At 44.0% G+C, this 21,612-nt stretch overlaps 1 protein-coding gene across 1 annotated transcript in view; it reads right to left on the bottom strand.

The window, feature by feature from the left end:
- The window catches only part of MPZL1 (myelin protein zero like 1), a 70,860-nt gene that overhangs the window by 12,680 nt on the left and 36,568 nt on the right, over positions 1–21,612 (bottom strand). Inside the window, exons 2-5 of the mRNA XM_058660594.1 lie at positions 13,013–13,179; positions 8,114–8,327; positions 7,323–7,455; positions 4,832–4,934 (exon numbers count right to left, since the gene is read on the bottom strand). Of these exons, the coding sequence (XP_058516577.1) occupies positions 4,832–4,934; positions 7,323–7,455; positions 8,114–8,327; positions 13,013–13,179 (617 nt within the window). The remainder of the gene's footprint in view (positions 1–4,831; positions 4,935–7,322; positions 7,456–8,113; positions 8,328–13,012; positions 13,180–21,612) is intronic.

Raw genomic sequence — 21,612 nt, 5'->3', positions numbered from 1 at the left:
CTGTCTCTCCTTCTCTCTGTAAAATCTGCCTTTCCGATAAAAAGAAACGAATCCTAAATGCCTCACCCACTTTCCACCATGCCTCGGCCCTCCCCGCCTTAATCAGTGATCCATATGGGTATATATCCTTCTCAACTATGTAACCAACATCCATAATAAAGTAAAATGACTACAAAGGACAGAGAAAATATATAGTGAACTCTTCAGTGATTATCAATTAACTAAGAAACAAAAAACCAAAAGCTAGAAGCAAAATTTTTCTAAAATATAAGGCTATCATAAGTAATATCTTGAAACTTTTAAAAATGTATACAGTAAAAAAACTAGCAAACTCAAACACACAAAATAATATGGTTAGAAAAGGTTTGAAGATATAAAGGGCAGAATGAGATACTCTAACATATATGCAAACAATTGTTCCAAAAGAAGATAGGTAAAATGAAGAAATGAACATTTCAGGATGATGACTGGGAAGTTTCTAGAATTTACTAAAGCCAACAACTGGTGTTCAGGCTTATGAATTCCAGTAGTAACAACAGCAAGTGATTAGTCCAAGAGATTACCTCTAGCGTTATCTGAAAATGCTGATTTCAGAGCTGTCTTCACCATTTTCTTCTATCTGCTTATGTGGGGTTTAATTTGCTCTCATTTTGTAGTTGTTTTTTTTTTAAAGATTTATTCATTTTATTACGGCCAGATATACACAGAGGAGGAGAGACAGAGAGGAAGATCTTCCGTCCGATGATTCACTCCCCAAGTGAGCCGCAACGGGCCGGTGCGCACCGATCCGAAGCCGGGAGCCAGGAACCTCTTCCGGGTCTCCGATGCGGGTGCAGTGTCCCAATGCATTGGGCCGTCCTCAACTGCTTTCCCAGGCCACAAGAAGGGAGCTGGATGGGAAGTGGAGCTGCCGGGATTAGAACCGGCGCCCATATGGGATCCCGGGGCTTTCAAGGCGAGGACTTTAGCCGCTAGGCCACGCCGCCGGACCCTGTAGTTTTTTTTTTAGCCAGAAGCCTAGATGATCAGTTTTAGAACTTTATTCTCTTCGGATGGAAGCAGTTAATGCTACAAATCTTCAACATAAATTTTGATAAGGCATATTGTTATTTTCGCTCAGAGTATTTTCTAATTTTCCTTTGACTTCTTGTTTTACTCTAGTTATTTAATTAATCTGAAACTCTCTTGGTATCTTTCTGTGGATTTCTGTTTCGTTTCATTGTGGTCAAAGAATGTATTCCACATAATTTCACTCCTTTTAAATTTTAATGAATCTTATGGTCCACAATATAGTCTATTTTGGTCATGGGCTAGGAGAAGAAAAATATTTGCTCTTAAAGGAGGAATGTTTTGTAAATGACCATTAGGTCAACTTGGTTCCAGCGTTATTCAAACCTTCTGTATCCTTTTTGATTTTCTGAACACTTGCAATTACTGAGAGGAGTGTTGATTTTTTTTTTTTTTTTTTTTTTTTGGAAAGTCAGATATACATATAGGAGGAGAGAGAGAGAGAGGAAGATTTTCGGTCCATTGATTCTCTCCCCAAGTGGCCACAACAGCCAGAGCAGAGCCAATCCAAAGCCAGAAGTGCAGAGCCTCTTCCAGGTCTCCCACGTGGGTACAGTGTCCCAAGGCTTTGGGCTGTCCTCAACTGCTTTCCCAAGTCACAAGCAGAGAGCTGGGTGGGAAGCAGAGCTGCCTGGATTAGAACTGGTGCCTAAATAGGATCCTGGCACGAGCAAGGTGAAGAATTTAGCTGTTGGGCTACTGTGCCAGGCCCAAGTGTTGAAATTTCTAACTGTGCTGTGAATGTGCTTCTCTTCAACTCTCTCAGAATTGACTTCATGTTCTTTGAAGTATAATCACATCTTCTGATCAATCAATCACTTGATCGAATGAAAAGTTCTTATTTGGGAATATTTCCTGTTCTAAAGCCTATTGTGATATAATCACCCATATTTCTTTTGATATTAATACATTTCATTTTCCATTCTTTTACTTTGAAACAACTACAGTAAAATACGTTTAACATAAAGTTCACCACCTCAATCATCGTTTCTGAGGGTACAGATCAGTGGTGTAAAGTACATGAATATCACCGAACAACCAATCTAGAATTGTCCCATCTGACAAAGCAGAAACTCTATATCTATTAGAAACAACTCCCCATGCCTTCCTCTCTCTCCTTCCTCCTACAACTCTTGTTGTTTTCACTGTTGCTTCTATGAATGTGACCACGACAGGCGGAGCATATTAGTGGACTCGCACAATATCTGTTTCTAGATGTGTTTTTGTGCAGACCTGAAGTGATCTGGAATCCTTTTCCTTCTGTTTGAGGGATTTCCTCAGATGTTCTTATTCGGCGGGTGATGAATTCTCTCAGCTTTTTTTGTTTTCACGTTTGAAATATATTTTAGCTAGGCAGAGCATTCTAAGTGGATTGTTTCCTGAGACAGTTCCATTGTCTTCTGGTCAGTATGCTTGCTGAAGAAAAGTTGGCTGTCACTCTTACTTGGTTCCTCTATATCTTTTTCCGTGTGACAATTTATGAGGATTTTCTATTGATCAGTGGTTTTAATCAATTGGACTGTGACGTGCTTCACTGTGGTTTTCTTTGTTTCTTCAATTTAAGGTTTGTTGAACTTCTTGATTTGAAGTTTAGGTTTTTCATCAAATTTATATAATTTTTAATTGTCTTTTTAAATATTTTTAATCTCTTCCCTTCCCTCCTAAGACTCAACTTAAATAGCTTAATATTATCCACTGGCTTACTGAACACCATTCATTTCCTCCACCCTGAATTTTTCTTTCACATGTCCTTTTGTTTAGTTTTTATTTCTACTGCCACATTTTCAAATCTATTGATTTTTTTCTTCTGCAGGGTCTGATCCATTGTTAACAGCATTTTTTCCCATTTTTAAAACATTTTGGTCTTTCATGCCTATTTCTTTCATTTTAATAAAACTTCTACATTCTTAGGTTTACTTATAATATCCATAATACTTGTGCTTATTTATGAATTATGCCAGCTCTGAGTTTGTTTCCATTGATTGATTTCTCCTGGGTTTATGCCTTATTTTCTTGTATCTTTGTATACCTGTTAATTTTTTATCAGTGTTAGATATTGTCAATTTTACATTATTGGAAGCTTGGACTTTTTTTTTCTTTTTCTTTCTTTTTTTTTTTTTTTTTTGCTCTTGTAAAGAATGTTGGATTTTGTGGTGGTAAGCAGCCGAGTTTGACAGTGGGTCCTCAGCAGCATTCATGCTGGTGTAATTTAGCTGCACTGCCAGGGCATGACCATTCTAAGCATTCCTGCCAATAGCCTGTGTGCTGTGAGTCTTCCCACGCTGGCTGTTAGTAGCACAGACTCTTTTTCTTAGTTCTGTGTAAATTCCAGACACCATTCTCAGGTATTTCTTTTCCACGTCTCAGAGAATATCCACCCACGTATGGGCAAATGTGTCATCTGCCAAAGTTCAAGGCATCTCACTCTAGATCTCTGCCATTCTCTCTCCCTGCCTCTGTAATTCATTCTTTTCTGGTACTTTGCTCATAAGTCACAGGCCCCCCTCCCCAAACTCAGTTTTGAACTGTTGCCATATTCCTTCCATGTACTGCAGTCTAGAACTGCCTCCAGGCAACAAGTTGGGGCAGTTTCAAGGCTCACGTGACTTGGTTCTTCTGTTTTATGGGTCATTATGCCCTATAATTGTTTTCCAATGTCTGAGAATTTGGTGTTCCTTTTTTTATCGTTGTTGTTGTTTTGTTTTTTTCTAGCATGCTTTCAACAGGAAATCAACTTCCATTGCAATTCATAGCAAAACAAAATATTTTAAAGGTTTCTTCAGGTATTATGCCTATCTGTAATTCTCATGCCTCCACTCAGAACGTAAGCCTCATTCACAATCCAAACCAGTAAACTGAACTAACGTATTTCATGCAATCCGACCGACCAACAGACAGACAGACAGAAGAGGACCAAGTCACGATCCTGAAGCTTTGGCAGAAAATGTGCTATTTCCAAGTCTGGGTTCCCGTCCCTACTCTGCCACTATCTGGGCCAGTGTTTCCCGAAATTTAACATTCTGATACCTCACTTTCTCACCAGTAAGACAGCTTCCTGTCCACATATAAGAACTGTGGAATAAGGGTACAGATACTTTTACAAAACACTGTCGCTCCCTTTCCTTCCTCTTAAATCCCCCAGCCTGCCCCTGATAACGTCCACAGGACACGGGCATGGCCAGATTCCTTTAGAATACTTTCTACCTCAGAAGAGTCAAGCTGGTATCACGCTATGAAATGTTTATTATGCCACAGCTATAGGTAAAACAGCACAGCCAAAACGTAATACTAAACCAACTATGCTAGATGTCCATGCTCAATCCCAAACAGAAGTTATTTTTCTTCTGAACCTTCTGCAAGTGGAAACAAAAACCAGTTCTTGTTCATTAAGCATGTAAATCACATTGCTGGCTTAGTTTTATTTTTCTGAATAATTCACAATTTGGGGGGTTTATTATTAATACCAAGAATATCAACCTTCTCTTCTCAATTTCTTGTCTCTCAGAGGGTCTCGTAACAGAATCAATTTAACCAGACTGACTTCCTTGGGTAGAAAATCATATCTGACAAAACCATTTCTTAATTCTACCTGATTGAGCCAGAGTTTGATGCAGATCCTTACTCGGGGCACAGTCTTGTCTCCCCAATTTCCCACTGATTCGCCTTTCCCTCCTTTGCTGCGCTTGCTCTCACACCCAGGGAAGGGTCCAAGCACCAAGCTGCAGAGCACAGCACCAAAAGCAGAAGGACAATCAGCCATTACCTGGTGTGATCCAGAAGGCAGGCTCTTTACCAGGCCCTCTGTGTCGGAGGGGGACTTCCGTGGAGCCTGCTTAACCGGTGACAGACTCTCTGATGTACTGCAGCTGGTGAATTGGCAATTTGGAGAACAGATGTAAAAACAAGGAATTAAAATAAACAGAAACACAACTATAAAAATGCAAGTGACGGCAAGATGAAGCAGCAGATGTGTAAAAAACAAAAGACACAAAACAATAGCTATCAACATGACCATGTATCTTAGAACTATTATCCCTCTTTGACAGCCACTCATGTTTCTAAGTCAATACGTGGCTCCACTGCTTGTGAAGGCACAGCAGCCAGCGTGGGATCCTCTTCACCTAGCTGCTTGTGATGACACTGAGGCTCAAGTCACAAAGCACACTTCACCTGCCAGGACAGGCTGGAAGGAGCAAGCTATCTGTCTCTTAATAAAATTTGCTTTGGCTAACATAAAACACAAACTTCTGAATGTATTTTAAAAGTTACAGACATACATCCAGGCAGGTGATCTTGGTTCCTCCCATTTTCTCCGTTCCCACAACCAAACCAAAACAACGACAACCACAGACCCTGAAATCCAGGAAGTCATGAAACTATGGAATGCCATATCTCAGAGGCTGAACATTTCAAGGCCAGAGGAGGGCTTGAAAACAGCACTATCTCATAAATAAATCAGGGAAAGTAAATGCCAGGAAGTTACTCATTAGAAGAATTTCTTAATGAGATGTGTCATCCACAAAGGTTAAATCTTTATGACCCATTATTGTAAAAACTTGGGAGTTTGGGGGAGGACCACACTTGACGAAGACCATGCGTCCTATAAACTGTGCCTTCTCTGAAATGCGAGCCTCCATGTCCTGAACAAAATGGCTTGATTATTCTAATACCAAGGGTCTCACTCACTGATAATAACACATATTAGAAAAGAAAACCTGTACGCGCACACACACACACACACACAAGCATTTTACAGGAAGAACACATATATTCAGATGATCACAAAGCTTTGGTGTAGCCTGACAACACAATCTTGTCTTGCCATTAGGACTGACATGTCTCCTACACAGTCACACGATCTATTTGTGGACAAACCATAAAAGCTGTTGGGTTAGCTCGTGCTGTCTGGTTAGTTGTCAACAGGGGGATGGGCTGAAAACACACACATGAATACTAACAGCAACTGACAAGGTGATTAGTTACCATGTGTCTAGTGGAAGGGAAGAGGACACCCAGCCCTGTTATAGTCCCATTGTGTCTTCTATGTCAGCTTGTCTTAAGAAGTGGATGGTAAGCAGGATCTGATCCCCAGCACACCAAGGTAGAAAAGGCAGGGAGGGAGAAAAAAACCAAAGTAAGAACAGCAGCATTCATCGTGCCATGCAGGAATTTTGAAAAACACTTGCCTGTCCTCTTGTTAACCCAAAGCAAGAGCTACAGTCTGGCACATCACCACCCTGGATTAGTTTCACTTGGAAACCCAACAGTCCAGCTGTGTGTGATCAAAAAACACTCATCATGCAAGGGGGGCAGATACAGCAGAACGTAACGCATTCCAAGCAAGTCAATTCTGAATTGAACACTCAAACTTGTTAAAACACAGCACTCCTAAAAACTCCAGCTTAGCAGGACCCAGAGAGCTTCCCACCGTCCATCAGCGAGAGGCCAGGGCATGCAATCCTCTCCAGCCACAGTGCCCCAAGGATGGTTAGTTAGATCCGTACACCCTGAAGCCAGCCTTCACTCCCAGTCTTACCACGTGAATTCTACATAGCTTATATGGGTTAGCTTTCCAGCCAGTGGGAAAGAGAGAAGGTCCTTCCATTAGACACACACTCTACGCTCCAAGGTGTTCCTTTTGAGAATCCACAAACGAAAAAGAAAGTCCACCTTTATTGCTGGCATATTTTATTCTCAACTCTTATTACCCAGTTTAGGTGAATCTAGCCAAGAATGGTCAAAGCAATAAAACTGCTAAAGCTTGGTGGTGGTGGTAGCAGGAGGTGGGTTTAGGTAAAAAAGGAAGAAAGCAAAAACCCTGCATCCTCACACTGGGTTAGGGGCCTGGTTTATCTGCACAACTTCTCCATCAGGGTTTGGCATTTACTCTACTGAAAAGGAGCTTTGTAAGAATACTGCCACAAAAGTCAAATGAAAGCCTAAAACGGGAAGGGATGCCTGTGGCTTGAGAACACTGGCCACTGGGAATGTGGTGGTGAAACACAGAGCACAGACCGCCGGGCAGGCCGTTTCACTCCACCTGAGGGAGGAAACTGCAGAGCGGGGATTAGCAGCATCACGTTCCACACTTAATGGCAGGCCACTCATCTCTGTTTGCCCGCATGGGCACAGTGCCTGATTCTGACTGGAAAACAACAGCTGTTAATGGTTCACCATTTCCTGTAACAATACAGCAGTTTTCATGAACCCCAGTTCCTTCCGTCCACCTCCCCCACTGAGAACCGTGGTCTTACCCGGTGTAGTCTCGTTTCGAGTTTTTTCTTCTGTAGAGGACAGCCAGAACCATGCTGATGAGCAGAATGAGACCTAGGACCACAGCAGTGACTATACCCACCACCACCCAAACGGGAAACTCGGGCAAGTTCTCTAGAGAGAAAGAACAAAATTGTCTTTTAAGGTACGTTGCTACAGAAGGAAAAAAATGGAAGTTTATCAAATAGCAAGCATCTTCCATTAGCAGTTGCCATATCTTTAATTAGGAGATGCTAGTATCCGACTGGGGACGTACAAATGGGAGCTGAAAAAGAACCAGCTAGACAACGAAGCACTCCCCACCCCGCCTCTTGCAGTGAATCCTGAAACTGGACAGGGGAGTTTTTCTTCCTCTATTCCCCAACAGGGCAAACGGTCTCAAACTGAGACAGGAGAACCTGCACTTTCTACTCAATCTCAAAAAAGGCAAAGAAAATAAAAAGATTGTTTTGGGGAACGCTTTCAATTTTTCCGGAGAACATCAAAACAGCATTGAAGTCCTTCCCCGCTGTCCACTACATTTGATCATGATTCATTCAGTCTTCCTTCTAAGTAGCACTGAAAAATGAATACTACCAAAATCAAATCGGCAGATCTGGACAATGGGTGGATAAGTGGAGAGCCTGGCCACCGAGCGGGACCGAGGTGTGTCTGGTAGAGCTGCAGGAGGGTACAACTGTATGGCCAAAGTGCTTCCTTCAGGTACACCTCCAAGGGGACTCATACTCTCCAATTCAACACGAGACGAAGTGGAAAATATTCAAGGAAGTACCTTTTTCTATGACATAGAGCCGTATGTGCCCAGGCTGGACCACAATGTCAGGAGGGTTTTTGACATCACAGATATAGGTGCCGTTGTGTATAAACTGCATATTTTCTATGTTAATTGACGCATCTTTCTTATCCAGGTCTCCAGCCCAGCTGATTCTGTCTTTAAATGGTGGATAATTCCCCAGGTATACTTGTCCTTGAGAGTAGTGGAAAAACTGCAGTCAGAAAAAAGAAATCAGTTATTCTCAAGATAGAATGTCCAAACTCTATAATAAGGTTTGCTGTAAAATGTCAGTTCTTAAAAAGCAAACAAACAACAACAGTAGCAGCAACAAAAGATTTATTTATGTATTTATCGATAAGGCAGAGATACTATGGGGGAGCGTGAGGGTGAGGACCAGTCCATCTGCTGGCTCACTCCCCCAAATGGCCACCACAGCTGGGCTGGGCCAGGAACTCCATCTGGGTTTCCCATTGGATGTAAGTGACAGGGGTTCAAGTACTTGGACTGTCTTCTGCTGCTTTTCCTGGCACATTAGCAGAAGTCAGATGGGAAGTAACACAGACACGACTGGAATTTGCACTCATTTGGGATGTTGGCATGGCAGACAGCAGCCTAACCTACTACTCCAGAGTGCAAGCTCCTAAAATTTTTTTCTGTTTTTTTTTTTTTTTTAAAGATCTTATTATTATTGGAAAGCCGGATATACAGAAAGGAGGAGAGACAGAGAGGAAGATCTTCCATCTGATGTTTCACTCCCCAAGTGAGCTGCAAGGGGCCGGTGCGCGCCGATCCAAAGCCGGGAACCAGGAACCTCTTCTGGGTCTCCCACGCAGGTGCAGGGTCCCAAGGCATTGGGCCGTCCTCAACTGCTTTCCCAGGCCACAAGCAGGGAGCTGGATGGGAAGTGGAGCTGCCGGGATTAGAACCGGCGCCCATATGGGATCCCGGGGCTTTCAAGGCGAGGACTTTAGCCGCTAGGCCACGCCGCCTGGCCCTCTGTTTTTTTTTTTTTTTTTGAAGATTTATTTGTTTTTACTGGAAAGTCAGATTTATAGAGATAAGGAGAGTCACAGAGAACGATCTTCCATATACTAGTTTAATCCCCAAGTGACCACAACAGTTGGGGCTGAACTGATCTGAAGCCAGGAGCCGGGAGCTTCTTCCAGGTCTTCCACATGGGTGCAAGATCCCAACAGCTTTCCTGGGCCATAAGCAGGGAGCTGTGTGGAAAGTGGAGTAGCCAGGATATGAACTGGCATACATATGGGATTCCGGCGCATGCAAGGCAAGGATTTAGCCATTAGGCTATGGTGCTAGGGCCAAAAGGTTCTTTTTTGGGCCCGGCGTGATGGCGTAGTGGTCAAGGTCCTCGTCTTGCACGCCCGAGATCCCATATGGGTACCGGTTCTTTTTTCTTTTTTTAATTACATTGCATTATGTGACATCGTTTCATAGGCTCTGGGATCCCCCCAAGCCCTCACCTTACACTCCCCCCATGGTGGATTCTTCCACGTTATTGCAGTATTACAGTTCAAATTCAGTCAAGATTCTTTCATTGCAAGCATATGCCAAGCATAAAGTCCAGCATCTTATTGTCCAGATAAATTCAACGGTTTCTTGGGGAGACCATCTCTGGTCTGAAGGCAGAACTGGCAGAATATCATTCCGATCAATTAAAAGCCCCAACATAACATCAACAACAATTTATAACATTATGGAATTATTTGAATCATACTGAGTAAGCAATACGTTAAAAACTGCAAGTTCTTAGCCAAATCCTGTGACTACTTCATTGACATTTCAAATTTAGTTTATATACAGCTGGCTTCTATACACCTTAAAATGGCTATAGGGTACTATTCAGCTGTCTTGTGTCTATTTTCATTTTAGTATCTAGCAATTTATAGTGTTGAAGCATAATTTTGCTCAACTTGGCAGATTTTAGGATAGTCTAAACTGCCTTATAACTCTAACAAGGCATATGTCAACAGCTAAGGTGCAGAACAGTTTTAGGAGGGGTGTGCAGAGAAATCTTTAATGCCTTAAACTAATCTTTGTGTCCCACCTAGTAAGGTATGTGTGAGTCCACGCTGACCATTTCCTGTTTGGTTCTAAGCTTTCCTTGCTGTTCTCTGTCGATCTATTCTAATTTTTTTTTGGTCGGGGGGGTGGGGTCCCAGCAGCCCTGCTTCCCATCCAGCTCCCTGCTTGTGGCCTGGGAAAGCAGACGAGGACGGCCCAAAGCTTTGGGACCCTGCACCCATGTGGGAAACCCAGAAGAATATCATTACTACTACCCCACTTATAAAAATAAAAAGGGGGTCCAGTGCAGTAGCCTAGTGGCTAAAGTCCTCACCTTGCACGGTCAAGATCTCATATGGGCACTGGTTCATATCCCAGCACCCCGCTTCCAATTCAGCTCCCTGCTTGTGGCCTAGGAAAGCAGTCAAGGACAGCCCAAAACCTTGGGACCCTGCATGCATGTACGAGACCCAGAAGAAGCTCCTGGCTCCTGGCTCCGGACCAGCTTAGCTCCAGCTGTTGTGGTCACTTGTGAAATTAATCAATGGACTAGAAAGTCAGATTTATACAGATAAGGAGAGACATACAGAAGATATTCCTCTGTCTCTCCTCCTCTCTGTATATCTGACTTTCCAACAAAAATAAATAAATCTTAAAAAAAAAAGAAAAAAAACCTGGAAATGGAGGGATTAACACTGTGGCACAGCAAGTTAAGCTGTTATCTGCAACCTCATCACACAAGGGCCCCGGTTCATGTCCTGGCAGCTCCACTTCTGATCAAGCTCTCTGCTTGTGGCCTGGGAAAGCAGCAGAGCACCACTCAAGTACAGAAGCCTCTGCATCCACAACAGAGACCCAGCAGAAGCTGCTGGCTCCTGGCTTCAGCATTGGCCCAGCCCGAGCTATTATGGCCATTTGGCGAGCAAATCAGTAAATGGAAGCACGCTCTCGCTTTGTGGTTCTGCCTTTCAAATCAACAAAATAGATTTGTTTTTTAAAGATGGAGTTGGAGATTCAAGAAAGCCATGTTCACAAGGTCACAATGCTGGAAAGCGGTAGAGCTAGAGTCACAGTCAGGCTCGCCTGACTCCACAAGCACCAGTGTTCCTGTGACAACACCATGGCCGAGCTGAGGGCATCCCAACAACACCATGGCCGCTGCCATACACACAGGCATGGAGGAAAACAGCAAGGCCACAGTGTCTGGGCTTCTCCCTCTCGCTGCTGCAGAAAGAGCAAACCCCAGGCAAAACAGAGGCTCCTGCCTACCTCCAAAGCACCTTTCCCCTGCACTGTCCACTCTCTCCTCAGACCTGCCTTCACCAAAGAAGGAAGAAGATGAAGAAGGAAAGGAAGGGAGAAAGGCATAAAGGGAGGGGAGGGCTATTTCTGTGTCAATCCACCGCACGTCTTCTCTCTCCTATTTACTTTCCATTGACAATACCTGATTCTGCTCTCATCAGCTAGGACCTCTTCATTGGCATCTGACTCCACCTTCACTTTCCTATAGTTTATACTGTATAATGTCTACTGATCATTATTATTGTCACTACCATTTATCAAATATGTCCTGCAGTTAATATAACCTAAATGCTTGATAAGAACCATGAAAGGTGGGGCTTGTGTCATGGCACAGCAGGAAAAGCCATCCCCTGTGACCCAGCCATCCCTATTGGTGTCGGTTGGAGTCTTGGCTGCTCCAGTTCAGATACAGCAGTGGTGGAAGGCCCTAGTACTTGGACTCCTACACCCACATGGGAGACCAAAAAGAAGCTTCCAGCTCCTGGCATGGCTTGGTTGGACCAGCCCAGTCTTAGTCACGTTGGTTGCAAACACCTGGGGAGTGAATCAGACCATGGAGAATCTCTCTCTCATCTCTCTGTCACTCAGTCTCTCCAATAACTACTTGGCTTTGGTCTGGCCCAGGGCCAGCTTTCATGGGCATTTGGGACAAAGAAAGATCTCTGTATCACTCCGCCAGTAAACCAACGGTCTGTCACAGGTTCTCAGATGATGGCATAAGACTGGATCCTGCTACTCTTCACACTATGGTCCTTATTATTTGGAACCCAGCAGGAAGTCTGCGTTCATCTGTTTTCCTAAGCCAAAGTTTCAGGAGGACGGCATGTAAGGCCTGGGGGAATGCCATACAGGAAGAAATGCAGCCTCAGAGTTGAGGAGCTCCAAGTTTGGGGAACCCAAATCTTTCAAGATGGGACAAAGGCATGTCTAACATTTGCCCTGAAGGGACACGTTATCCTTACGTGGTAAGCCATCTGTCCTCCGTCCCAGAGGGAAACATCTTCTCCATCTGGAAAGGCAGTCATTGTATATAAAAAGCCTGGAACACGAGCAGCCAGGGCTTCCGCTTACACAGCATGAATGATAAAGACACAAAAATGTTCCCAACAACATTCTAGCGTTCACATCTGGCTGGCAAGGAGTGATTCACCTGCCCGGTATTTCATAAACGAGGAAAGTGTGGCTCGGACAGCCCGAACGACTTTCCCAGGAAAAACTTGGTGATTTGCTGAAGAGGAGTTAGGGGCTCAGATGGAAGATCTTCCTCTCTGTCTCTCCTCCTCTCTATATATCTGACTTTCCAATAAAAATAAATAAATCTTTAAAAAAAAAAAAAGAGGAGTTAGGGGCATGGCCAGGCACGAATGAAACGCAAAGACAAGGAAACAGCTGCATTTAAGAGGCACTGAACTTCTTTTTCCCTGCAGAGTTTGAAACATCTGAAGGGCCTTGAAGTCGTAATAAGCAACAAACATACTTGTTTTGAAAACGAGAACACTGGTTAATTAATCACGCTGCAGCAATAAAGAACTGGTGAGGTGGGACCCGTCAGGAGCAGCCAAGCATTCTTACCGACACAGTGGTTTCAGCCCCTTCTGGCTGGAAGCTCCAGGATACTGAGGTCAACCCGCCTGTTGTGTTGGTCGACTTGAACTTGCAGGTGAGCTTCCCTTGTGTCCCATTTGCCACGAAGATCTCTTTTGGTGTGTACACCTCCAAGCCTGATACTCCAGCTGTCACTGGAGAGAGAACAGGGGTGGTTTAAAAGGAGGGTTTCTAAGCACTTCCTACAAATAGAACCATTGCTGACATCTGGGTTTTTATTTTGTGTGTAAGGTATTTTTACTTAACATTTATAATTTTAGAATAGTAAGACTGTTTTTAAGAGCATTTTAGTTTGGACCCAGCACAGTAGCCTAGTGGCTGAAGTCCTCGCCTTACAAGTGCCAGAATCCCATAGGGGCACCGGTTTGCTGCTCCACTTCCAATCCAGCTTCCTGTTTGTAGCCTGGGAAAGCAGCAGAGGATGGTCCAAAGCCTTGGGGCCCAGCACCCACATGACATGGAAGACCTGGAAGAAGCACCTGGCTCCTGGTTTCAGATCAGCGCAGTTCTGGCCATTGTGGCCTCTTGGGGAGTGAACCAGCACATGGAAGATCTTTCTCTGTGTCTCTCCTTCTCTCTGTAAATCTGTCTTTCCAATAAAGATAAATCTTTTTTCAAATAAAAAGATTTTCTTTTTTTCAAAAAGAAAGGTTTTATTAAAAAAAAACAGTTTTAGTTTGACAAACACTGAGTAGCAGAGTTCCCACATATGCTTCCACACATCCTTGCCAATTTCCCCAATTATTGTCTGGCATTAATGCAATTCATTTGGTTTCTAATGAGATTCAACGTAATTACATTATTTTTTTTAAAAGATTTATTTTTATTACAAAGTCAGATATACAGAGAGGAGGAGAGACAGAGAGGAAGATCTTCCATCTGATGATTCACTCCCCAAGTGAGCCGCAACAGGCCGATGCTGTGCCGATTCAAAGCCGGGAACCTGGAACCTCTTCCGGGTCTCCCACACAAGTGCAGTGTCCCAGTGCATTGGGCCGTTCTCAACTGCTTTCCCAGGCCACAAGCAGGGAGCTGGATGGGAAGTGGAGCTGCCGGGATTAGAACCGGCGCCCATATGGGATCCCGGGGCGTTCAAGGTGAGGACTTTAGCCGCTAGGCCACGCCGCCAGGCCCTGTAATTACATTATTGTTTGCTACAGTCCACAGTTATAATAGGGTTCACTCACTCCAACAAATAATCTACAGATCTTGACCAATCTGGACGACATGCTTCTACTGTGACAGGAACCCACAGGGTACCCCTGTTCCCCTGAACATCCTCTGTGCCCCATCCACTGATTACTCGCAAGCCCCTGGCAACCAAGTCTCCACAGTTTCTGTCTTTTGCCTTTTCAGATCGCCTTCTTTCATTGAACAACATTCATGGAAGCTTCCTCTGCACCTTTTGGTGGCAGGATAAGTTTCGTTCATCCCATGCATTTATTGAAGGGCTTCTTCACTGCTATTGTAATGGTCTTAGGCAAACAGTTTAGGGTCACGAGCTTGAAACCACATCCTCTGCTGATGTGACCCTTTCTGCCCACCTATGATGCTCCCATAGCATCACCGGGAACCTGCGAGGGGGTGGTATTGTGTTGTGTAACCACTCCCCTCACAAGCCCCCATAAAGCCCACGACAGGCAGGGGCTCTCTCTCTTGGTCGTGTGCTCCCATCGCTCTCACACTCTGACTCTTGGCCTGCCCAGGATCCACTTGCTCCTGGCTTCCTGAGGACAGACGCTGAGGACAGAAGTAACCCCATGTCTGCACTCCTCACCCTCTGTTCACTGCTTGGCCAAGTCAGTGAAGATGTAAATGCTGAGATGCTCTATATTTCTAATTTGTGTATTTTCTTGAGTTCCAGGAGAGATAAGGTCTAGCAGTAATGCAATGTGGGCAGAGAAGCCAGGGAAAGCTGAATGTCTGCAGCTTTGTAAGGGTGTCCAGGCTGTTCACTGCATGTCTCTTAGGATAACCCGTATTGGCCTGGTCTGGTAGATCAGCAGCTGAAGTCCTTGCCTTGCACATACCACGATCCCATATTGGTACCAGTTTGTGTCTGAGTGGCCTCGCTTCCTGACCAGCTCCCTGCTTGTGGCCTGGGAAAGCAGTGGAGGATGGCCCAAAGCCTTGGGACACTGCACTGATATGGGAGACCCAGAAGAGGCTCCAGACTCTTGGATTCAGATCAGCGCAGCTCTGGCCATTGTGGCCACTTGGAGTGAATAATTGGACGGAAGATCTTCCTCTCTGTCTCTCCTTCTCTCTGTGTATGACTATGCAATAAAAACAAAATAAATAAAAAAAAAACACAAAAAAGGATAACTTTTTTATCTCTTTTTTTATTCATTAATTACATTGTATTATGTGACACAGTTTCATAGGTACTGGGATTCTCCCCACCCCTCCCCAAATCCTCCCACCATGGTGGATTCCTCCACCTTGTTGCATAACCACAGTTGAAGTTCAAGTGGGCACTGACATGGCCCGCCTTGATTAATAAAGACTCCTTAATATATCCTAGACTTGTCCATCCTGATGGTTTTGTTTTTAATATTGGGGGAAGTCACAATTTCACTTCTTTAAATAGTTCTCACTTCACCAGCGTCAGCACACTGAAGTTTTTAAACCTCTGATATTTAAAATTCCTTTTTAAAAGTTAATTCACTTGATTTCTTAAAGAGATAGAGAGAGAGAGAATGCTATTAAAGGGAAGAGAAAGAAAGCAGAGAATGCTCACCAGGTTTACTCCCCCAAATATCTGAAAGAGCCAGTGGCTGGCGCTGATACCAGGAGCTGGGCACAACCCCAAGGGGGTGGCTGAACCCAGCTGAGTGAACCATCCCTGCTGCCTGCAGGGTGTGCCTTCGTGGGAAGCCGGAATCAGAGCCGAGTCAAGTACTGAACCCAGACTCTGCAACCTGGCCTGTGAGCATCGTTAAGTAGCCCAAACGCCTGGCCCACATCCACATTTAAAGCAATGAAAACTCTGCTAAGATACCATCTCAGTTTAAAGCCATAGTTTTTTTTTAATGATTCTTTTCCTAGAGAAGAGTAAAGGTAGAAAAACACATAATCTGAAATTTTACTGAGTGCGAGGTGCACAGCTCTCAATAAGTAACCGCACTGTCATATTTGCATTCTGCCCGTTGAGGTTTTTAGTTCGCTTAAGTCCGGAAAATAGTGAATAAAGTGTGTCCATCACTTGCAATATAAAAATAGCTTCTTTTCAAGATCTACAATCAGAGGCAATTGCAGGAATTATGGACTGCTGCTAAGTTGAATCTTCTCTCAAAAAGACACTTCCACAGACTAAACGGTGGTTAGAAAGAAAGCTATTTAGCCTAAAATTGGTAACATAAAAACACCCATCTTCAAGCAGAGTTTTTTTTTTTTTAAAAAAAGAAACAGTCTATAATAAATATCTGCAGTGTTCCAATTATTGTTAGAATGTAACAGATGGGGGGAATAAGGAAGGGTATTTTCAGCTGGGACTGATGGTCACTTTCGGAATTGTTCTTCTTGAGAGTTTAACTGTTTCACTGTGACTCCAGGCCCAGGGGAACAGGGCCACTCCGCACTCCTCCCAACCACCTTCCAAATGTTTATTCTCAGGACACAATGGGCACTTTTGGCTATTCTTTTAAATAAGCTGATAGCCATACTGCATCCAGTAGATTTTTTTTTCTGCTAAAGAGGGTGGATTATTATTCTAGGGAACAAAGGATTATTATTTGTGGTCCAAACCTCAAAACAAGCCCTTCTTTCAGAAGAGAAGCAAACAAAAGGCGTGCCTTGCTGCTGTGGCCAAGGCAGAAAAGTGGCCCTAAGGCACAGGAGTTCAAAATGAAGGACACGGGCACAAGACCAGGCAAGTTAACTGACTGATTCCAGGAAACAGCTTGGCAACCCTGCCTCCAGTGTGGCCTGCCCACTGCCCCAGGATGGACTAGACTGCCCCAGGATGGTGAGAACAGCAAGCAGAGCCCGCCTCTCTACACAGCCACAAAGGAGGTTTCTCAAGGGGATTGGTAAACTAGATCCCTGCCTCACTGTGTGGCTGTGAGACGTGCTCCCCTGAGATGACTTTTTTTCCCCCCCAAATTATTTTTGAATGAGTTTTTAACAGATTCAATGTGGTCTGTAGATACAATTCTAAGAACATGATATTCCTTTCATCACAGCTGATTAATACACAAGTGGCTCTTTTAAAAAAGAAAAAAAGGAGGGATCGGGGTGGGATCCTGACTAAGCCAGCAATGTGAATCCCAACTCCCACCAATCACCTGAAAAAGAAATCGAGGCTTTCTTCCTCTTGTCCTTGCCTGCCTATTCAGAGGTATCTTCTAAAACCCTGGTGCCTTGGTTTGCATTGTTCAGTAACCTTGTGGCGCTCAAGCCCACCCAGGCCCTCTGTTCCTGTGGTCATTCCCTAGAGCAGGGCACTTCTTGGCCTTGGCACTGCCTAGAATGTGGTCAGACGATTCTTGGCTCTGGGGCCCCGCCTTACGTATGTATCACTGGCTGCAGTAAATGACATCACAGAAAAATGACAAGTGTAGCCCTTCTGTGGCCAAGGCTTCCCGCCTCCTCATTTTCTCACAACTTACTTCCAAGCCACAGACAAAATATATCTAAAACCAATCTCTCCCAGCTACAGTTGGTGCACATCTTGGCCCACACCGCTATCATCTTCCACCAGGACACTTCAATACCTTCCTCACTGGGGTCCCTCTTCTCCAGCATTACTCCCTCAAACGTATTTGGCTCTACAGTGAGGTCAAAGAGCTCTCACTAAAATGCAAGTCTGATTACATCACTCCTCCCAGGGGTCCCCACAGCAGGCAGGATCAGGTCAGTCCTCATGTGGCCCCCAAACCCCCAGGAGCGAATTCCCAGGCAGCCACCTTGCACATCTCTCAAACATGCTGCAGCAGCCACCCTGGCCCTTGTCAGGATGTTCCTGCCTAATAACCAGTGCATTCAAGAATACAGAATGCTTTGAACAGAGAGGTTGGGGGTGTCCCAGGAGATTACGAACCCTTGAGAGAATTGGAAAAAAAAAAAAAAACAGTCAACTGCATTTGCGACTCTGAAGAGCTGCTCTCAGGAGATCCATTCTTAAACCTGCACACGTACACAGTGGCAGCCTGGATCCACTGGCACAGTGCAGCAGTTTCTGTCTGACCCACAGTGAACAGCCGGAATGGCATCTTGTTTGGGATACTCTCCTCTACGGCTGAAGATCGCACACCGCATGCAGCCCAAGACGATGAGTTCACCAGTATCTTAGACAATCGGGGATGGTTTGCTTTGTTTAGCCCTCCCTCTTATGCCCTGTAACAGACTAGAATATTGTGCATTGCACAGTAAAATGACTGTTCCTCTTTAGAGTCATACAAAAGGGAGTTCTTATGGAAGTGTTAAAATGGCTAAAGCCATAAATACAAATACTGAGATTCACAGAATTTATCATTTTAATCTACACTCTCTCACACTGAAAGCTGAAATACTGATTAGGATATTATTAAGTTCCTTTCAGACCCAGGGTTTACAATGATGGTAACACGGCTGGTAAATGTATTCAAGCACCAGTTCAGAAATTCCAGATGGAAGGAAAAGTTTCCCGTGTACTTTTGGAAAAGCCAATTGTGTGGGGAGAGCAAAAACACAGAAATGCAAGGAAACAAAATTAAAAAATAAAACGAGTAAGTGATGAGCAGATGTTTTCAAGTCCTGCTAACTGAATTCTGAGTTATATACAAACTTGGACTGGTAATGCGAGCTGAGTTCACTTCGTCCCTTGGCAAGGAGAACAGGAGCAGAAAGCCCTGTTGAATTAGGTTAAGATTTAAAGAGCAAGAAAACAAGCAAACAAAACCCCAAGGACCCTTTTCAAGTAGCCTGGAGAATAAGGTTCCTAAAAGGTACTGCACTGCCCTGTGAAAGAGACTGGCTGTCTTAGCAGCAGTTTAATTCAAAACAACAAAAGAGTATCATCTGACAAGCTTTCGGAGCCTGGGGTCAGATGACGTGGAAACACTTCTACAACGTTTGTCCAGTGCCATAAGCTTGACATGATTGCACTGTGGATGGATGTTCTGGGGAAGGGGAGGAAGGAAAGAGCAAACATGACACAAAACAACACGCATCCCAACCACAAAGGAAAAAGTACATTCACACATTGCTCACCAAAGAGGTCATTTCCTATGGATGACCTATTTCAAAACTGAATTGTTGGGGTATTATAAAGTCAAGGATGCTCCCCACCCCCAACTACAGGCCAACTCAACCTTACTCCAAGTAGACTCAAAGTCTCAAGCTGGGAACACACAGGGGCAGCATTGACATGGATGAACGAGTTCAGAGCCTAGGCAAGGTTTCTGAAACTCCCTGGCTGAAGCAGTTCCAGGCCATGCCACTGCTGAGCCCATCTGCAGTACACTAGTTTATACAAACCTTATCTTTGAAACAAACATTGTGAAGGCTTTCCTTGACACTGAAAGAAGGCTTCTGTTTAGACAGAAATCTATTTTCTTTTCTTTTTCTAGGCACTTTGATGTTAGCAGTAAGCATTCTTGCTCGAAAAAATACTAGCAAGTAATTTATTTAAACAGCTTTTCTGGCCTATCTTGTTCTCTGTTGATAAGCAGTAATAGTCTGATATTGTAGTACCTCCTAACACAAGCACAGATTTGACCTCTTAGAACTCACTAAAAGGAAGGAATGCAAGACAACAGTAAACACAAAGTCCAGAGCAGCGGTCACGACTGGAACGGGGTCACATGGGCAGGACGTAAAGGCACACACCACTGGTGGTCAAGTTCTTGCCAGGCTGGGCAGCAAGTATAGGGTGCTGTTGTAATAGATAATACTGAAGCTTTACAAACATACATTTGTATTATGTTTTATTTTTCACAATAAAACCTTTTTGTTCCCAGAGAAAAAATTTTTTTGAAGTTTTCAAATAACTTGTATTGACTCTATCAAATATTGATAGATAAACTTAATAAAACATTTTACAAGAAAAGTACAAGTGAATCCAAATTATGAATTTTGATATAAGAAACCTAAACGTGGGACCAGTTATGATGACACAGTGAGTCTTGGTTGCTCTACTTTTTAAGATTTATTTTTTCACAGGCATGGTCCAATAGTCTAGTGGCTAAATCTTTGCCTTGCAAGTATTGGGGTTCCATGTAGGTGCCAGTTCATGTCCCAGATGCTCCAGTTCCCATCCAGCTCCCTGCTGTTGGCCTGGGAAAGCAGTAGAGGACGGCCCAAAGTATTGCGACCCTGTATCCATTTGCTCTATTTGTTAGTGTCAAAGGCAATGGCTTTACCCACTATGACACAACACTGGCCTCAAAAGTTACTTATTTATTTATTATTTTTTTAAAGGTTTGTTTTATTTTCATTCAAAAGACAGGTTTACAGAGAGAAGGAGAGACAGAGGGAAAAATCTTCCATCTACTAATTCACTTTCCAAGTGGCCACAATGGCCAGAGTTGAACTATGCCAAACCCAGGAGCCAAAAACTTCTTCTGAGTTTCCCACACAGGTGCAGTGTCCCAAGGTCTCGCGCCATCCTCCACTGCTTTCCCAGGACATAATCAGGAACTGCATGGGAAGTGAGTAGCTGGGACAAGAACCGCCACCCTTGTTGGGATTCCAGTGCTTGAGGCGGAGGATTAGCCAATTGAGCCATTTATTTAAAAAAAAATACACATTTCCATTTTTTAAAAAGTTTTATTTTTTTAATTTATTTTTTTAAAGATTTATTTTATTTTTATTACAAAGTCAGATATACTGAGAGGAGGAGAGATAGAGAGGAAGTGGAGCTGCCGGGACTAGAACCAGCAGCCATATGGGATCAAGGCGAGGACCTTAGCCACTAGGCCACACTGCTGAGCCCGAGTTTTTTTATTTTTAAAACCTGAAAAATAGAGTGAAAGAAAGAAAAAAGGAAGCAGAGACAATTTTACATCCACTGGTTCACTCCCAGAATGCCTCAAACAGCCAGAGGTGGCCTGGGCTGAAGCCAATAACCAGCTCCATCCACCTCTCCCATGAGGGTGGCAGAGCCCATGCATTTCAGCCACCACCTGCTGCCTCTCAGGCCGCTTGTCAGCAGGAAGCTCCATCAGAGGCAGAGGAGGGACCTGACCCCAGGCTTCGACGTAGGATGCAGAAATCCTAAAAGGTGGAGTAACTTACTATGTCACAACACCCAAGGCTTCATTTTAACTTCCAGAACACTTCAAAGCATTGAACACATGATCCCTGTCCATGGTCAGCTGTGACTCCTCTATTACTTCAGGCTGGATAAAGTGCAAGTTCAATGGCGCAGGTCAGAGGAGACCAGACAGGTGCAGAGCCGTATGTTCTCATTGCCACTGCCCCGTCAGAGGTTTCAATTCCTGCCTTCAGAACAGGGCTACTCTGCAGCAGGCTACTTTCCTCTATGAAGCACAGCTGCTCACTTGAGTATCTCTTAGCTGACTGCACAAAGTAGGAGGAGGTTACAAAAATATACTCCATTCAAGGAACCCTGAATATTTATAAAT

This window comes from Ochotona princeps, chromosome 2 (genome assembly GCF_030435755.1).
Source record: "Ochotona princeps isolate mOchPri1 chromosome 2, mOchPri1.hap1, whole genome shotgun sequence".
Classification (NCBI taxonomy): domain Eukaryota; kingdom Metazoa; phylum Chordata; class Mammalia; order Lagomorpha; family Ochotonidae; genus Ochotona; species Ochotona princeps.
This window is presented reverse-complemented; position numbering and strand designations above follow the sequence as displayed.